The 18,227-nt window shown below is 39.3% G+C and overlaps 1 protein-coding gene across 3 annotated transcripts in view; it reads left to right on the forward strand.

Annotated features, from left to right (window-relative positions):
- Positions 1-7: 7 nt before the first annotated feature.
- ACTR10 (actin related protein 10 homolog) overlaps positions 8-18,227 on the forward strand; it is a 30,382-nt gene continuing 12,162 nt past the window's right edge. The window contains exons 1-7 of one of the 3 annotated variants that reach the window (XM_008056681.1): positions 8-159; positions 2,540-2,612; positions 6,522-6,604; positions 7,685-7,793; positions 10,225-10,332; positions 13,669-13,736; positions 14,392-14,471. In XM_008056681.1, the coding sequence (XP_008054872.1) occupies positions 83-159; positions 2,540-2,612; positions 6,522-6,604; positions 7,685-7,793; positions 10,225-10,332; positions 13,669-13,736; positions 14,392-14,471 (598 nt within the window). In that variant the 5' untranslated portion in view covers positions 8-82. The remainder of the gene's footprint in view (positions 160-2,539; positions 2,613-6,521; positions 6,605-7,684; positions 7,794-10,224; positions 10,333-13,668; positions 13,737-14,391; positions 14,472-18,227) is intronic. The other 2 variants (XM_008056682.1, XM_008056683.2) reach the window with 2 other exon arrangements.

Consider the following 18,227-nt stretch of genomic DNA (forward strand, 5'->3'; position numbering starts at 1 on the left):
CAGCCTCGGCCCCGCCTCCCGAGCGCCGAGGCCCCGTCGGCGGCTGCGTCCGCGACCCCGCGGTCTCGGTCTTTCTTCCACCATGCCGCTCTACGAGGGCCTGGGGAGCGGCGGGGAGAAGACGGCGGTAGTAATCGACCTGGGAGAGGCCTTCACCAAGTGAGTGGCGTGGCGCCTGGTGCGGTAGGCCCGAGGTGGGGCTGGTGGCGGAGCCCCCAACACGGCGAGGTCTTCGTCTCAGACTAGCTGGGCGGTTCCGGGCCTCCCGCTCTTCTTCCAGCGCCCTTGCCAATGGCCGCGGTTATCTCCACCGTGGGCGATGCGAATCCTGAGGATCGGGTAGGACTGTCGGGGTCTGTCTCCCAGAGGGGCCGGGAGAATTGCCCCCGCCGCCGCTTCGGGTCGTCATCCCAAACCGAACAGACCCTTGGGGATCACGTATGCAGGGAATGACAACGATGACCCAGACCCCGCTTACTCCGGGCTCGTCTTATTAGGAAGGCAGCAACTGAGTTGTTAATGCTTGGTGGCGATCTCCATCATAAAACATTTATTGAATGGAGCTTCTTGGTGCTGGATACACACATGTGTTCAAGACAGGACTGGTGCTCCTTAAGATTTAGGTAGACTGGTCACATAAAAAGAGGTGAAACCCTATAGACAAGACGCTGAAAATCCTGTTGTCCCCTCCCCAAATTCTTAGATTAGATTTAGTGTTCTGTAATGCAACTTTTAAACACTAGAGAGGAGGTTCTCGATGTTTTGAATGGCATAGGTTCCTTAGCGGCCAGATGAAAACCACAAATGCGCAACCCTAGGATATTTGCACACAGTGTCAGGGGATTGGGTGGACCATCATTGTGGTCCTTGGGCCCCAGATTAAGAGTCCTTGTACTGGGGTCTAGAGAGAGGAAAGTGACAGGCAGTTACATAGATAAATAGATAGATAAGATAGATAGAGATTTCTTAGAAACATTTGAAAAAATCCTTGTATATCTCTAAGCACTTCCTAACATAGTAGGTATTTGATAACTGTTTGTTGAATAAATGGTCAAAAGAGCTTGTTTAAAAATTGGACCTCAGGAGCTCCAGATTGTATTAAACATAATCCTTGGTTAGTGTCATTTTCTTATTCTATGCAAGGCCCTCCCTTGTTAATTTATATTTTCCTATTTATTTTAAAACTTATATTGACAACATAATAAATATCGTGAGGCTACTATTCAAAGATAATTATTATGCCTATATATAGGAGAAATTAGCAAAATAGCTACAGATGAAGATTATTGAAAAAGTAGGAATGTGATAAAATGAATATATGAAGTAAAAGAAAAGAATTGAAGCTACCTCATGGGTTGCATTCTGGGATGTTTGAAGAGCATGGGGTGCAAGTTAACTTGGAGATGGGAATGGTAGAAGATGAAAAGGACTATTTGGGACTAGGAGAACAGTACCAAAAACTGGACAGCACAGGAAGAGATGATATTAAGACAGAATTAGGCTGGGTTAGGTGGCTCACGCCTATAATCCCAGAACTTTTTTTTTTAAATATAATTTGCTTTAATAAAATAGTAGATGAATTCAAGCTGTGTCATAAACATATTGATAGATCGATTCCCAGAACTTTGGGAGGCCAAGGTGAGAGGATTGCGTGAGTCCACGGGTTTGAGACCATCCTGGGCAACTTGGTGAGACCTCATCTCTACATTAAATCAAAAAATTGGCTAGACATGGTGGCATGTGCCTGTAGTTCCAGCTACTTAGAAGGCTGAGGTGGAAGAATCACCTGAGCGCAGCAGGTCGAGGCTGCGGTGGCCAGGAGTGTGCCACTGCTCTCCAGCCTGGGTGACAGAGTGAGACTCCAACAGCAACAAAAAAGACAAAATTAGATGATGATGTTTTTTAACAAAGTTTTGTTTTACTCGCATGAAATATGGAAATAGCTAAATACTCAAGAAGGGAAAATAATTTTTAAAAGAATGAAATGTGCAGTTTTAAGCATATGTTAATATGGGCAGAAACTTATTGTATGAGTTCATTACACATTAAGTAATAACTATGTCAAAGATGTATGCATAATTTTTAAGATAGACTGAAAGCAAAAGTACCAATATGGAATGATATTATATTATTAGATAATGATATTAGAATGCTGGAATTAAGAGTGATTCATGAATTATATGAGTCAAGTCACATAATAGCATATAGTTTCAGGGTTATAGGTATGTTTTGCCTAAAATTCAACAAAAATTAAAAATTGGGAGGAAAAAGTAAATGCTACCCTAAAATAATACACTGGTTTATTTCAGTATCACTCATTTGGGATATTTGCATTTTTTCCTTTGATGCATGATTATTAATAGATAGTATTAATTTCTTTGTTTTGTGGGGTGTTTTTTTTTAGCCCTTTGAATGTATCAGAACTGTTTCCATATGTTTTTGTGGCCTTCGTTTTGAAACAAATATAGAAAAATTTGTTTCTGTGACAAATATTTAGAAAGACTATTATAAATTGAGTGCTTCATTTTTTAATTTACAGGTGTGGATTTGCTGGAGAAACTGGTCCAAGATGTATAATTCCTAGTGTGATAAAAAGAGCTGGGATGCCTAAGGTATTTATTGTAAACAAATTAGCAAAATAATAACTGTACTATAAAATATCTTAAAATACAACTTAAGCTGGGTGTGGTGGCTCATGCCTGTAATCCCAGCTCTTTGGGAGGCGAGAGGATTGCCTGAGCCCACAGGCTCGAGACCAGCCCAGGCAACTTGACAAGGCCTTGTCTCTACAATAAATCAGAAAAATTAACCAAGCAGGGTGGCACGTGCCTGTAGTTCCAGCTACTTGGAAGACTGAGTTGGAAGGGTCACTTGAGCCCAGCAGCTCAAGGCTGCAGTGTCCATGAGCATGCCATTGCACTCCAGCCTAGGAGACATAGTGAGACTTTGACTCAAAAAAAAAAAAAAAAAATACGACTTCGAATAGATTGATTAGTACAGCTGAACACAGTGACTCAAGCCTATAATCCCGGCACTTTGGGAAGCTGAGGCAAGTGGATTGCCTGAGCCCAGGGGTTCAAGACCGACCTGGGCAACTTGGTGAGACCTTGTCTCTGCAATATATCCAAAAATTTTCTGGGCATGATAGCATGCACCTATAGTTCTGGCTACTTGGAAGACTGAGGCAGAAAGACCACCTGAGCTCAGCAGGTCGACAGGTCGATGTTGGGGTGGCCATGAGCGTGCCATTGCTCTCCAGCCTGAGTGACAAAGTGAGACTCTGACTTAAAAAAAAAAAGATTGATGAGAACATTGTTAAATATACAACTTATGGCTATATTTCCAAGAGGAAATTTTTTAAATCAACTTATTATGGCCTAATTTTGCATACCATAAATTTATCATGTTGTGCAGCCGTCACCACGAACCAGTTTTAGAATATTTTTATCACCCCAATAAGATCCCTAATGTCCATTTACTTTCCTTTTCCTGTCGGGGTCTCACTCTGTTGCCCAGGCTGAAAGGCAGTGACAAGATTATGACTCACGACAACCTTGACCTCCTGGGCTCAAGGTGATCCTTCCACCTCAGCCTCCCAAGTAGCTGGGATTACAGATATGCACCACCACACCTGGCTAATTTTTTTTTTCAGAATTTTTTGTAGAGATGAGGTCTTGCTACATTGCCCAGGTTGGTGTTGAACTCCTGCAGTTCTCCTGCCTCAGCCTCCCAAAGTCCTGGGATTACAGGCATAAACCACCACACCAGGCCCCTGTTTACATTAGTCCTTATTCCTATACCCAGCTTATTACTGATGTACTTTCTGTTTCTATATACTTGCCTTTTTTTTTTAACATTTAATATAGATGGAATCATATAATATCAAGAGAAAGTTTTTGACCTTAGTAAAATATTTTATGTATTATAACAATATAATCACTGAATAATTTAATCTTACCTTATTTACAATATGTTGAGTCTTTATTCCCTTATCTATAAGTCCAAAATTCAAAGATTTTTTTTAAAACAAACTTTTTTAAAAGTAAGTTTCTTGCCGGGCTCAGTGGCTCAGCCTGTAATCACGCGCCTTTGGGAGGCTGAGGTGAGTGGATTGCCTGAGCCCGCGGGTTGGAGACCCGCCTAGGCAGCGAGACCTCATCTCTACAATAAATCAAAAAATCAGCTGGACATGGTAGCGCATGCCTGTAATACCGGCTACTTGGAAGGCTGAGGCGGAAGGATCGCCGGAGCCCAGCAGGTCGAGGCTGCGGTGGCCGGGAGCGGCCACTGCACTCCAGTCTGGGTGACTGAGTGAGACTCCAACTCAAAAAACAAAAAAAAGGTAAGTTTCTTGCCAAGGATAATTTGGCAGATTAGGAATTACAATCAAGGAATTACAACCTGTAGAAAGATTAACTGTGGAGCTGGGCACGGTGTCTGACACCTATAATCCCAGCACTTTGGGAGGCCAATGTGGGAGGATTGCTTGAGCCCAGGAACATAGTGAGACTTTGACTCTACAAAAAAATTTTTATAAGAATAGCTGGGCATAGTGGTACATACCTATAGTCCTAGCTACTTGGGAGGCTAAGGCAGGAGGACCATCTGAGCCCAGGAGATTGAGGCTTTGGTGAGCTGTGGTTGTGTCACTACATTCCAGCCTGGGCAACAGAATGAGACCTTGACCCCCCACCCCCACAAAGAATAATTGTGCATGCCATAAAATTCACCTGCTAAAAAAGAAGATGCAGGTGTTTCTGTAATACCATGTATGCCTTCCTGAAAAACCTTTGTTTTACAAAATAGTACATTTAAAACAAAACAGAACAAAACAGGCTTATGGGAAAAATTAGTGTGGGGTAGACCATACAAAACCTACGTAACTGTAATCGGAGAGCTAGCAAAAACAATTGATGCCTTGGGAAAATATGAATAGCATTAACTGGCAACTAAGTATGGCTGGAGCTATCTTGGGGGTACTAAACAAAAGTCTTGGATTGGAAATGCTGGCCAGTGTATGCTGAGACAGTGCAGATACAAGCAAGCTCTGAGCCAGTGGAAATGTTGTTAAGCGGAGACTAGGAGAAAACACAGCCCAATAAAGTCATGAAAGGATCCACTCTGCAGGGGGAGCCCCTGGTTATTTTCACTTCCTTAAATCTGAAATGATACATACCTGTGTGACAGTTGAGTTGATGCCTTTCTCTGTCTTGATGAAAGTTATAAGTCTGGTATTATAATTTTGACTCCTCTTACCTTATATGAATTAATACAACTTTAACATTATACTGACATTATACCCTTATTTAGTAAATTCATATGACCACATTTGGTTTTATAAAAACACATAGCATAATAGCCTATATCATCTGTTTATATTTGGCATTGAACTGTATCAGAAATCTTTGTGATTACATTTAATTAGAAATAATCTCATTGATTTTAAACTTTTCTGTAAATTCTTGGACAAGCCAGAACTATAATAGATGTTTGTGATGTTGTATTACAGAATGTGATGTAAATTCCCACTCATTAATTTTTCATGCCTTTTTGCTTTATAATAATTGGCATTACTGTGCCACTAGATAGATTTCTGACTGTAACTTATATATAATATTTTATAAATAAATAATTTTACCCCTTACATTCTTATTAGCATTTTTCTTAGTGCATTGAGTTTTTATCTTCATTTGAAAATACAAGTATATAAAAGATTACCTGTAATTTGACTATATAGTTTGGAACCTTCTTCAAGTCACCTAAAATCAAGAAATTAGCCAAGCTAATGGTCTTTCTTTTGAAAGGATAGGTGAAGAAAGGTCTGCCTTTCTTCCAGTGTATCAAATGCTCAGAGCTCTCTGAGGATCATAAGCAAAGCCCTATTTATATTTAGTGTTGCGTTAGCCCTCATGGTTTGGTAGTGCTTGCATATGCTGCTTTTGTGATAATGGCATTTGCTCTCATTTTCATCATACATATTAATGAACAACCTACTACATGCCTAGCACTATATCATTTGAAGAAGGATATATCATAAGCAAGCCAGAAACAGTTCTTACCCCATGGAGCTTATAGTCTAGCAGAAAGGTAGACATTTTACAGGTAATTAAGTGTGGTAATGTTGCAAAAGGAAAGGTTTCAGTGCTTTGGGAATGACTAATAGGGACTGAACCAAGTTTGGAGTATCTGAGGAAGCCTTTGATGCTTTTTAATCAATGCTGATTTGTATCAGTCATGCCAGAAGTTTAAGTCAGATGGAGGGAAAAATGCATATGAGCACAACTTTTTACCTTTGAACACATACTTCTTTTATCACCAACTAAAAATTACATTATCTTGACATGCCAGTTCTTAAGGATTCCCAATTCAAGAGATTAATCTGTATTTAATTATTGTATTCTCAGTACAAATTGTTTTCTTATTTATTATCAGCAAATGTATTAGTAAAATAAATATATTTTAATTTTGCTTTGAAACTATTTTTTCAGCATAAATTCACAAATTATTTAAATTTTTTGCAGCCTATCAAAGTTGTTCAGTACAATATCAATACAGAAGAATTATATTCCTACCTAAAGGAATTCATCCACATACTGTATTTTAGGTAAGATGCAATTGGTTTTTTCCCTAGCTTTTGTAATTAAACAGATTTTCCTATTGCCTAACTGCTTGTATTATATCTAATACAAGTGCTAACTGCTTGTATTATATCTAATACAAAAAAATGACTTCTGTTGCCATTTTTACATGCTTCTTTTCAAATATATTTGAAGACTAGAAAACTGGAAAACATAAGGAAATATTGAAAATCAAATGTCTGTTAATAAAGGAGATTAAGTTATTGAACATACAGTGAAATATCATGCAGCCATTAAAAAAAGCTTTCTGATTTGGGCGTGGTGAATCACGCCTATAATCCCAGCACTTTGGGAAACAGAAGCAAGAGGATTGCCTGAGTCCAGGCTTTCAAGACAGCCTGGACAATTTGGCAAGACCTCGTCTCTACAATAAATCAAACAATTAGCCGGGCATGGTGGTGCACGCCTGTGGTTCCAGCTACTTGGAAGACTGAGGCAAAAGGATCACCCAACCCCAGCTGGGTGAGGCTGTGGTGGCCGTGAGACTCCTACTCAAAAAAAAAAAAAAAAAGCTTTCTGTATCTCTATGTAGTAGTACAGAAAGGTGCCTTAAATATACTGATCAGTGAAAAAAGTAAGTTGAAAAATTGCATCTATGGAGTGAATATTTTTGTTAAAATATATGCCTACACATCCATAAGAATGAAAACATATACAGACTGCTATCAATGGTAATTTTGGGGTAGGAGGAGTGTAAGGTTCTCGTACTTTTCAAGTTAAAAATGTATAATATTTGGAGCTTTGTGAACATATATTTTGTAAAGTAAAAAAAGAAGATATCTATTTAATGGCTCAAGCAGTAATCATAGTAGGCTGTAATTTTAGTTTTCCGAGATGAATGAATAGACTAAAATTTCTGGAACAGTGTGTGGCACATAGTAAGAAGTCAGAAACAATATCTTACTGGGGTAATGAAATGAAGATGTCTTGTTATCACGAAGTATCTTAAGCTGAGGTAGTATAATGTCTCTGTTCTTAACAAATTGGATTATGTACCAAAATAAATACAGACTTTTGTTTTTAAAAACCAAACTGTCACTTTTCAGGCATCTATTGGTGAATCCCAGAGACCGCCGAGTTGTGGTTATCGAGTCGGTATTATGTCCTTCCCACTTCAGAGAGACACTCACTCGTGTTCTTTTCAAATATTTTGAGGTACCTGTTTTTAAATCAAATGAGTAAATTGCTTTTAAAGTAGGAAGAGAAGCAATCAAATTCTGAGTAGTTTTTAGGGACTGTTTCTTCTTTTTTTTTTTTTGGTAGGTATTTAAAACTTAAATAAGTCTTCCTTTCATCTCTTTTATATACTACACAGTGTAGCTAAGGATCCAGATGACAGAAGCATCTTCATGTTCTTTGTATGGTTAATTCGTGGTTAATTAGCATTTCATCCAACACTTAGATACTTGGAGATTTATTTTTATTGGTGTTTGTTATTTCTCTTAATGTAGGTGTTTCTATTTGGTACTTTTTTTCCAGAATTAAAAGGTATATTCTGTTCTGTAGAGTTTGTGATGTATTTCTTTCAGGTCTTTCTAGTTTTCATTATTCAGTTCTGCTGTTCTGAACTATTCAACTCTTTCATTTTAGGCTTTAAATTCCTTTAAAATGGAATATTCAGTGTTTCCCTTAGAATAAGTAAGCATCGCCAGAAATGAGACTTACCTTGTGATATTAGTAATATTCTTTGTAACTTTCATATTATAAGAATCAAGATTACTTTAAGACCATTAATATCTTTTGTAGTAGACCAAAATCTTCTTTATTTAAATTTTTTAAAATCTCTGCCATGAAATGTAGGTCTTTTTCAGCAAAATTGTATAAAATGTGTTCGGTAGATGAGAAATTAAGCACATATAACTGTATTTTCATACATTCTACTGAATTCAAAATATACCTAATACCAAAAATCACAATGTCTTTATGCGGTAAGGATAGTTAATATTTCTAAGTTGTACGTTAGTAAGGCAAGTACAGAGAAGTAGATTGCATAGACTCCTGCACTTACTGATGTCATAGGCTCAGGAGTTTCATTTGTAGTAGGGAGAGCACAAAACAAGAAGTCATATCTGCTCTTACCTGAATAAAGTAGAAGATTCTCTGTGTTTATACTTAGAGTTTATGTTAATATCCGTATCTCATATATGACTGGAAACATTATTTAGATAAGGGAAATACAGCCATTATTTTGTCTGTCATTTGATTATGATGGACTTTCATATTTTGATTGAATATCTGGTATTCTAGGTGTTATCAGATCTGGCAAGTTCTTACTGGAAAATGTCACACAGAGCCAATTATTTTTATAGTTTAACTGCTGTAATACAGTGTTTTTAAAATATAGTTCAACTAGCCAGGAGTGGTGGTATGTTCCCCTGGTCTCAGTTACTTGGCAGGCTGAGGCAGGAGGATTACTTGAGCCCAGGAGTGTGAGACTTCAGTGAGCAATGATGTCACCACCGCACCCCAACCTGGGTGATGAGTAAGACCTTGTTTCTTAAAAAAATTAAAAGAAAGTGGCTGGGCGCAGTAGCTCATGTCTGTAATACCAGTACTTTGTGAAGCGGAGATGAGAGGATTGCCTGCGTGCAGGGGTTCAAGACAAATTTGGGCAACTTGACGAGACCTCATCTCTGCAATAAATCAGAAAAGTAGCCAGGCATGGTGGTACTTGCCTGTAGTTCCAGCTGCTTGGAAGGCTGAGGTGGAAGTTTCACCTGAGCCCAGAAGGTCAAGGTTGTAGTGGCCATGAGTATACCACTGTACTCCAGCCTGAGCAACAGAATAAGACTCCGACTCAAAAAAAAACAAGAAATAAAATGTGAAAAAAAATTAAAAGAAAATATGTAGTTCATATTACATATGAATAAAGACAGTCAGGAATTCTTTTTTTTTTTTTTGAGTCGGAGTCTCACTCGTCGCCCAGACTGGAGTGCAGTGGCCGCTCCTGGCCACTGCAGCTTCGCCTGCTGGGCTCTGGCAATCCTTCCGCCTCAGCCTTCCAAGTAGCCAGAATTACAGGCATTGCGCTACCACGTCTGGCTGATTTTTTGATTTATTGTAGAGATGAGGTCTCGCTGCCCAGGCTGGTCTCGAACCTGCGGGCTCAGGCAATCCACTCACCTCAGCCTCCCAAAGGCACGGGATTACAGACTGAGCCACCGAGCCCGGCTAGGAATTCTTTTTCTGTATTTTAATCTTGATAGTAAAGGTATCTCTTTATTTTAATTTAGCTTCTTCCTCTAAATTTATGTTTCTGAACGTCTTTTATCTCTTTCAATTTTCCCCTCTAAAAGAGAATGAGAATTCATAAAAAGATTTCATAATTGTCATTTTGGAATGGAATAGCTTAGCTTAAAGTGTTTTTATTTATTACAGTATATTTTGGTTATTGAGTACATTCATATAAATCAACAAACTATTTCTTACTCAGTGCTATAAAATGGTTGAATATTCAGGTATGATAATATAAGTTAACATGATGTTCCTATGAATTGTTTCAAATATATTTTAATATAAGGCACATATCTTCAAATACTAACATTTATTCTGGTTTTGTTGTTGTTTTGATTTTGTTGTTTTCTAGGTTCCATCTGTCTTGCTTGCTCCAAGTCATCTAATGGCTCTTCTGACACTTGGGATTAATTCTGCCATGGTCCTGGATTGTGGATATAGGGAGAGCCTGGTGTTACCTGTATCTTTTTTGTCAAGCAGCCATTTTTCAGTTTTTACTCTACTTTAAAATAATTAGGCTTATTACAAATGATTTTTATTGTATTGATCTATTTTAGGTTACCGTGTACAAATATGAATGTCCATGTGGAAAAAAGTTCACAAGATTGTAACTTTATAAATGTTATTAGGTGGACTGGGTGGGTGGGTGACTCTTGTAATTCCAGCGTCTTGGGAGGCTGAGGCAGGAGAATTCTTGAGCCTAAGAGTTCAAGACCAGCCTAGGCAACATACCAAGACCTCATCTCTACAAAAAGCCAGTAAATTAGCTGGGTGTGGTGGTGCATGTCTGTAGTCCCAGCTGCTCTGGAGGCTGAGCCGGAAGGATCACTTGAGCCCAGGCGGTCGAGGCTGCAGTGAGCTGTGATCATGCCACTGCACTCTAGCCTGGGCTACAGAGTGGAAACCCCCCCAACTAAAAAAAAAAAAATTAAAGGAAGTTATTATGGTGATTTGGACTTAAGATACACTCCAGGAGCAGATCTCATGAATATTATGTTCATTTTTTTAAAGGATAGCTAACCTAGTATATGTTAAAGAAGTTGACTACGGTACTCAAGCTCTAAGAAGAAAAATAGTACAAAGAGTAATTGGAGAAACTGAAGTGAGAAAATTCAATAAGAAAAAAATCAAAGGCCAGGCGCCATGGCTCACGCCTATAATCCCAGCACTTTGGGAGGCCAACGTGAGAGGATTACCTAAACCCACAGGTTCAAGACCAGCCTGGGCAACTTGACAAGACTTCATCTCTACAATAAATCAAAAAATTAGCCTGGCGTGGTGGCACATGCCTATAGTTCCAGCTTACTTGGAGGCTGAGGTGGAAGGATCACCTGAGCCCAGCAAATGGAGGCTGCAGTGGCCACCAGCATGCCACTGCACTCCAGCCAGGGCAACAGAGTGACACTCCAACTAAAAAAAAAAAAATCAAAATTTAATGGCAATATGAAATGTAAGTCCACTGTAGAAAAGTGAATACATTTCTTCCTCTCCAGAGGCAATCGTGGGGGCAGTATGCCATAGGGTTTATGAACTTGGGTTTTAGAATCAAATACATAAGAAGTACAAATCTCAGCTATGCTTCTTACTATTTGCATGATGTCAGTCAGGTAACTTAATCCCTTTGCACCTCAATTTATCTATCTATGAAACGGATTATAATATTTCCATCTCATGGGAGAGTTGTGTTGGTTGAGTGAGGTAATCTAAAGTGTTTAGTATAAAACCTGGCACATAGTAATTTGCTTAGTAATTGCTGAAGTTTTTATATCATTCACTATGGGAAGGACTTAATAATAGGTCAGACTGTCACAAAATGGAATTACTGATTTTATTTTTATTTATTTATTTTTTGAGTTGGAGTCTCACTCTGTCACCTAGACTGGAGTGCAGTGGCCGCTCCCGGCCACTGCAGCCTCGACCTGCTAGGCTCTGGTGATCCTTCCACCTCAGCCTTCCAAGTAGCTGGAACTACAGGCGCTTGCTACCATGCCTGGCTAATTTTTGATTTGTTGTAGAGATGAGGTCTCGTCAAGCTGCCCAGGCGGGTCTCGAACCCGTGGGCTCAGGCACTCCACTCACCTCAGCCTCCCAAAGTGCTAGGATTACAGGCTGAGCCACCGAGCCCAGCCCTACTGACTGTTTAAATGGGTATATTTATTTTCATTATGAATGTTGAAGAGAAATTCAGGTAAATGTCTCTTAGAATTATCACAGTGGACATTGTTTCATTGAAAAAGAGGTTAGGCCAGGCACAGTGGTTCACACCTGTAATCCCAGCACTTTGAGAGGCTGAGATGAGAGGATTGCTTAAGCCCAGGAGTTCGAGACCAGACTGGGCAACATAGTGAGACCACATCTGTACAAAAGTTATCCAGGAGCAGTGTGTGCCTATAGTCCAGCTATGTGGGAGGCTGAGATGGAAGGGTCGCCTGAACTTGAGCCCAGAAGGCTGAGACTGCAGTGAGCCGTGATCATGCCACTGTCCTCCAGCCTGGACAACAGTGAGACCCCGACTCAAAAGAAAAGGTGGTTAAAGTACTTGAATGTAAAACTCTTGGAACTTTTGAGTCCTACATTATATTTATTAGAAGAAATATTCATGGGAAGAAAATCAAAAATCATTAACTCCTAAGGAACTAAATCAGATGATAGTGTTTTAAATTATGTTTAATTCTCATAAAAACCCTGCAACTATCATTCTTCTCATTATATAAATTAAAAAATTGAAAATTGGGATAGGTATTTGACCCAAGTTCTTATAAATGTAATTCAGGATATAAACCCATGTTTGTTCTCAAAGCTGATACTCTTTCTAGTATCCTGTTTTTCCTTTTTATAAATATAGTAGTTACAGAACACCAATCAAAACATTATGTAAAATTAGGTAGCAAACCCACTGTAAGGTGTTGTTCACTATCCTCTCAGCTCTGTCCAGTAGAAATAGGCTGGGCCCAGTAGCTCATGCCTATAATACTAGCACTTTGGGAGACCAAGGTGAGAGGATAGCCTGAGCCCAAGGGTTAGGGATCAGCTTGGGTAACCTGGCAAGACCTCATCTCTATAGTAAATCAAAAAATTAGCTGGGTGTGGTGGTACATGCCTGTAGATCCAGTTACTTGGAAGGCTAAGGTGAAAGGATTACCTGAGCCCAGCAGGTTGAGGCTGTAGTGGCTGTGAGCATGCTATTGTACTCCAGCCTTGGCAATCAAGTAAGACTCAGACTCAAAAGAAAAAAAAAAGAAATAGAATGTAGGCCATATATGTAATGTCTTCTAGAGCCATATTTTAAAAAGTATAAATAAAAGATGAAATTAATAGTAGATTTTATTTAGCCCAGTATATTCAAAATAGTCTAATATATAATTAATAGAAAAATTATGATGAGTTATTTTAGGGTTTTTTTGTATTAAAATTTTCTAAATTTAGTGTGTATTCTTATAGCACATCTCAATTCCGACTAGACATATTTTAATGCTCAGTAGTTGAATGTGACTAGTGTCTACTTTATTGGATGCCCAAGACCTAATGAATTGTGTGTATGTGTGCGTGTGTATATTTTTATTCTGTTTTCTTTGATGAACAGTAGGAAAAAAGACTTGGCTGTTTCTGTAACTGTTAAAATTAAGAAATAATAGGTGTTATGCTTCTTTCTTGGTAAAAATAAATAAATACGAAGAAGAAGAAATAAGAATTTATCACCAAAGGAGATTTAGAATAATATTACAGTAGGAGGGGAAAATATTAAGGAAACCACATTTGATCTCCTAAAATAGTAATATCCTTGACTACCCTGTAGATATACGAAGGAATCCCAGTACTGAATTGTTGGGGAGCACTCCCCCTAGGAGGAAAAGCTCTTCACAAGTAAGTTTCTTGTAATTGTGTACATTCTCTTCATCTGTTCCACAGAAACAGATGCTAATCTGTTTATCGATCAGTGATTAATAGAGAACTTGTCATATAGACATTTAATTTTATTCTTTGTTAGCTTTGAGTGTATTCATCTTTTAAGAATTAAACTGGACAACCTCTTTCAGGTCCCCTCCTGCTGTGAGAAGTTTTCTGTCTTCTTAATAAATCTTACTTACTTTTTTTTCCAGTTAGAGTCTCACTCTTGTTGTCCAGGCTGGAGTGCAGTGGCACACTCGTGGCCACCACAACCTCGACCTGCTGGGCTTTTAGGTACTTTCTGCCTCAGCCTTCCAAGTGGCTGGAACTACAAACTCATGCCACCATGCTGGGCTAGTTTTTGTGATTTATTAGAGACGAGGTCTCACCAAGTTGCCTGGGCTGGTCTTGAACCTCTGGGTTCAGGCATTCCTCTCACTTTGGCCTCCCAAAGTGCTGGGATTACAGGCTGAGGCACTGCGCCCAACCATAAATCCTACTTTCAAAAAAAAAAAAGACTAAAACCTTTTTATTTAAAGCATCATAATCTATTATGTAGTAAAAGTATCAAATAAGAAAAAGTATCAGTTGCAGTATTTCAATTCCAATGACTTATTTTTTTCTGTTTCAGGGAGTTGGAAACGCAACTATTGGAACAATGTACTGTTGACACAGGTGCCGCTAAAGAACAGAACCTTCCTTCAGTGATGGGTAGATTCATTTTAAGCTATTTAAGGATGGTTTACACTTTCTTTTTATTTCTTCAAGTTAAATTTTAGTCTTTGCTCCATTGTCTAGTTATTCTCTTTTCTTCCTATACCAGGCTGATGACACTGCTTCAACTTTAAGGTCATCATGGAGCTCTTAATCACCAAATGCAATAGTTTCGTTTTAGTCATTCTTTCAGAATGCTTGATCTTGTAAATCATCATGTACTCTTGAAACTCTTTCCCTTGACTTTCAGGATTCTCTTTCTTTATGGTGTTCTATTATTTCTCCAACTATTCCTTCTTGGTTTCCTTTGCTATTGCTTTCTTTACTGGTGTTCCATTAGGGATCTGTGTTTTGTTCCTTCTTTCTTTCTACTGACTTTTAATGGATGATCTGTCTCATCTGCTCCCATGACTTCCACATCTGTATGTTGTTGATTCCTAAATGTATCACTGGGCCTGACCCTTCTTCTGAACTTGATACTCATACTTCCAGCCTGATCCTTCTTCTGAACTTGATACTCATACTTCCAGCTGATTATTAGATATACACTGTGCATGTCATTAGTCACCTCAAATTTAAGACTTCCAAAAGTGAGCACATTATTTCTTTACTAAAAGTCTTTTCAATTGCCATTATTAGGTAAACAGAATGGCATCATTATCTTTACCATCATTAGGTAAAGAATACCGCATTTTACAAAACTGGGGGTTATGATATACTTTCAGTTCTTCCTTAGAAATCTTTTTAAAGTTTTACCTCTTTTTTCAGCTTCTACACCACCAAGCTGAATTTCTTGCTTGAATTATTGTAGGAGCTTCCTCTTTAGACTTATTCAGTCTATTTCATATAGTTACCAGGAATAACTTTCCATAAAGTAAAAATACAAAGTTAAAAATCCAGATTATCTGTTTGATACACGTTTCTTCAAAAATCTGACTTTGTTCTATCCCTTAGCCTTAACTTACTAAACTCTACCCCTTGTTCCTTATTTCAGCTACAGTAAACTTCTTACAGTCTTCCAGGCATTGTGAGTCCTTGCACAGCACTATGCCTTTATTTATTCCATTTCTTTCTTTTTTTTTTTCTGAGTTGGGAGTCTCACTCTGTCACCCAGACTGGAGCGCAGTGGCTGCTCCCGGCCACCGGAGCCTCAACGTGCTGAGCTCTGGCAATCCTTCTGCCTCAGCCTTCCAGTAGCTGGAACTACAGGCACGCGCTACCACGCCCGGCTGATTTTTTGATTTAGATGAGGTCTCGCCAAGTTGCCCAGGTGGCTCTCGAACCCGCGGGGTCAGGCAGTCCACTCACCTCAGCATCCCAAGGCACGGAATTACAGGCTGAGCCACCGAACCCAGCTATTCCATTTCTTTACTTGGGATGTTTTTCTTTCCCTAGTTGGGTTTTGGATACCTCTACATGACTCAGTGGGAATGTCATCTTAATTGTGACATCCTCCTCATCATCCCTAAGCAGAATAAATTGCTCTCCTCTCTGTTAAACTGTAAGCAATATTTGTTTTAGTTCATATGACATATTCTCATTTGCCTATTAATTTACTTGTTTCCCAATATACTTTGTGTATCCCTGACTTATTTATCAATCTGTAGCACCTAGTATAGTGTCTAGGCACTGAATATATGTTGGAATGAGAAAGGTAGGTTTTCAGGACTATTAACCTTACGTACCATGTTTTCCTGTTGTTCCTTATTGATCGTTAAGATAATAGGATCTTTCATTCCGTAGATCCAATTATAATTTTTCTAATCCAGATAAAATGACAGTTAACATGTAATACATAAAGGGTCTCTAAGAGATGATAAGTTGGTGTTGGTGTAGCATCATAAGACATTTAAAGATTTTTTTTTTTTTGAGTTGGAATCTCACTCTCTCACCCAGGCTGGAATACAGTGGCACGTTCATAGCAACTGTAGCCTCCACCTGCTGGGCTTAGGCGATCCTTCTACCTCAGCCTTCCAGGTAGCTGGGATTATAGGTACACGCTACCACGCCCAGTTTATTTTTTGACTTATAGAGACGAGGTCTCACTAAGTTGCCCAGGCTGGTCTCGAACCCCGGGCTCAGGCAACCCTCTCGCCTCGGCCTCCTGCTGCACCTGGCCAATATTTAAAGATCTTTAATCCTGATTATAACATTTCCACAAAATTATAAACCATACATTCTTTTTTTTTTCTTTTTGAGTTGGAGTTTCTGTCACCCAGACTGGAGTGCAGTGACGCACTCCCAGCCACTGCAACCTCCACCTGCTGGGCTCCGGCGATCCTTCTGCCTCAGCCTTCCAAGTAGCCGGAGCTATAGGTGTGCGCTACTACACCTGGCTAATTTTTTTTTTTTTTTTTTTTTTTGAGTTGGAGTCTCACTCGGTTGCCCGGACTGGAGTGCAGTGGCCGCTTCCGGCCACCGCAGCCTCACCTGCTGGGCTCCGGCGATCCTTCCACCTCAGCCTTCCGAGTAGCCGGAATTACAGGCATGCGCTACCACGCCCGGCTGATTTTTTGATTTATAGTAGAGATGAGGTCTCGCTGCCCAGGCGAGTCTCGAACCCGCGGGCTCAGGCAATCCACTCACCTCAGCTTCCCAAAGGCGGGGGATTACAGGCTGAGCCACTGAGTCTGGCTCTAATTTTTGATTTATTGTAGAGATGAGGTCTACGCCAAATTGCCCAGGTGGGTCTCGAACCCGCGGGCTCAGGCAATCCACTCACCTTAGCCTCTCAAAGTGCTGGAATTATAGACTGAGCCACCGAGCCTGATCAGCTATACATTCCTAGATAGCCTTTCTTTAGTCAACTTTTTTTTTTTTTTTTTTTTGAGTCAGGGCCTCACTGTCACCCATGCTGGAGTCAGTGGTACCATCACAGCTCACCACAGCCTCAACCTTCTGGGATCAGGCTAGCCTTCCACTTCAGCTTCTTGAGTAGCTGGGACTAAAGGTGTGCACCACTATGCTTGACTAATTTTTTTTATTTCTTGTAGACACATGATCTTGCTATGTTGCCTAAGCTGGTCTTGAACCCCTGGGTTAAAGCAATCCGTCCATCTTGGCCTCCCAAAATGCTGGTATTACAGGTGTGAGCCACCACACCTGGGCAAACACATTTAAAATGTCTCTTTTCAAGGTCCTTAGCAAAGATTAGATGCAAATCTTAGGTATACTTGGGTCTCCTTTAAGTGAATTTGTAGCCTCTTTTATTTAGTATTTAGAACCTAGTTCAAAAAAGAATGAATAGGTACTTTGTCATTTATTTTTTTTAAATGTCATCTTTACCTTGAAGGATAAGATTAAAAGGTTGTGTGTGATTCTTGTATTTATTTATTTGTTTATTTAGAGTCAGGGTCTCACTGTGTCACCCAGGCTGGAGTATGGTGGCATGATCACGGCTCACTGCAGCCTCCAACTTCTGAGCTGAAGTGATCCTCCCACCTCAGGCTCCCAAGTAGCTAGGACTGCAGGCACACACCACTGCATATGGCTAATTTTTATAATTTTTTGTAGAGGTGAGGTCTTTTTAAAAATACATATTAGGATAGCACATTACTGGCAAAGAAAGGTAAACAAACTTGAAACTTAACTTTTTTGTTTCAATTTCTGTGTTTTGTCTTGGCTTTGAATGAAGAATTTTCTTCCCTAAAGGCAAATTTAATTTTTCTATTAAACTTTTTGAAAAACTTATAATAGTTATATTTTGGGGGTTTTTTTGGTTGTTTTTTTTTTTTTTTGAGTTGGAGTCTTACT

Source organism: Carlito syrichta, unplaced genomic scaffold (genome assembly GCF_000164805.1).
Source record: "Carlito syrichta isolate Samal-C Ts95f unplaced genomic scaffold, Tarsius_syrichta-2.0.1 Scaffold302449, whole genome shotgun sequence".
Lineage (NCBI taxonomy): Eukaryota > Metazoa > Chordata > Mammalia > Primates > Tarsiidae > Carlito > Carlito syrichta.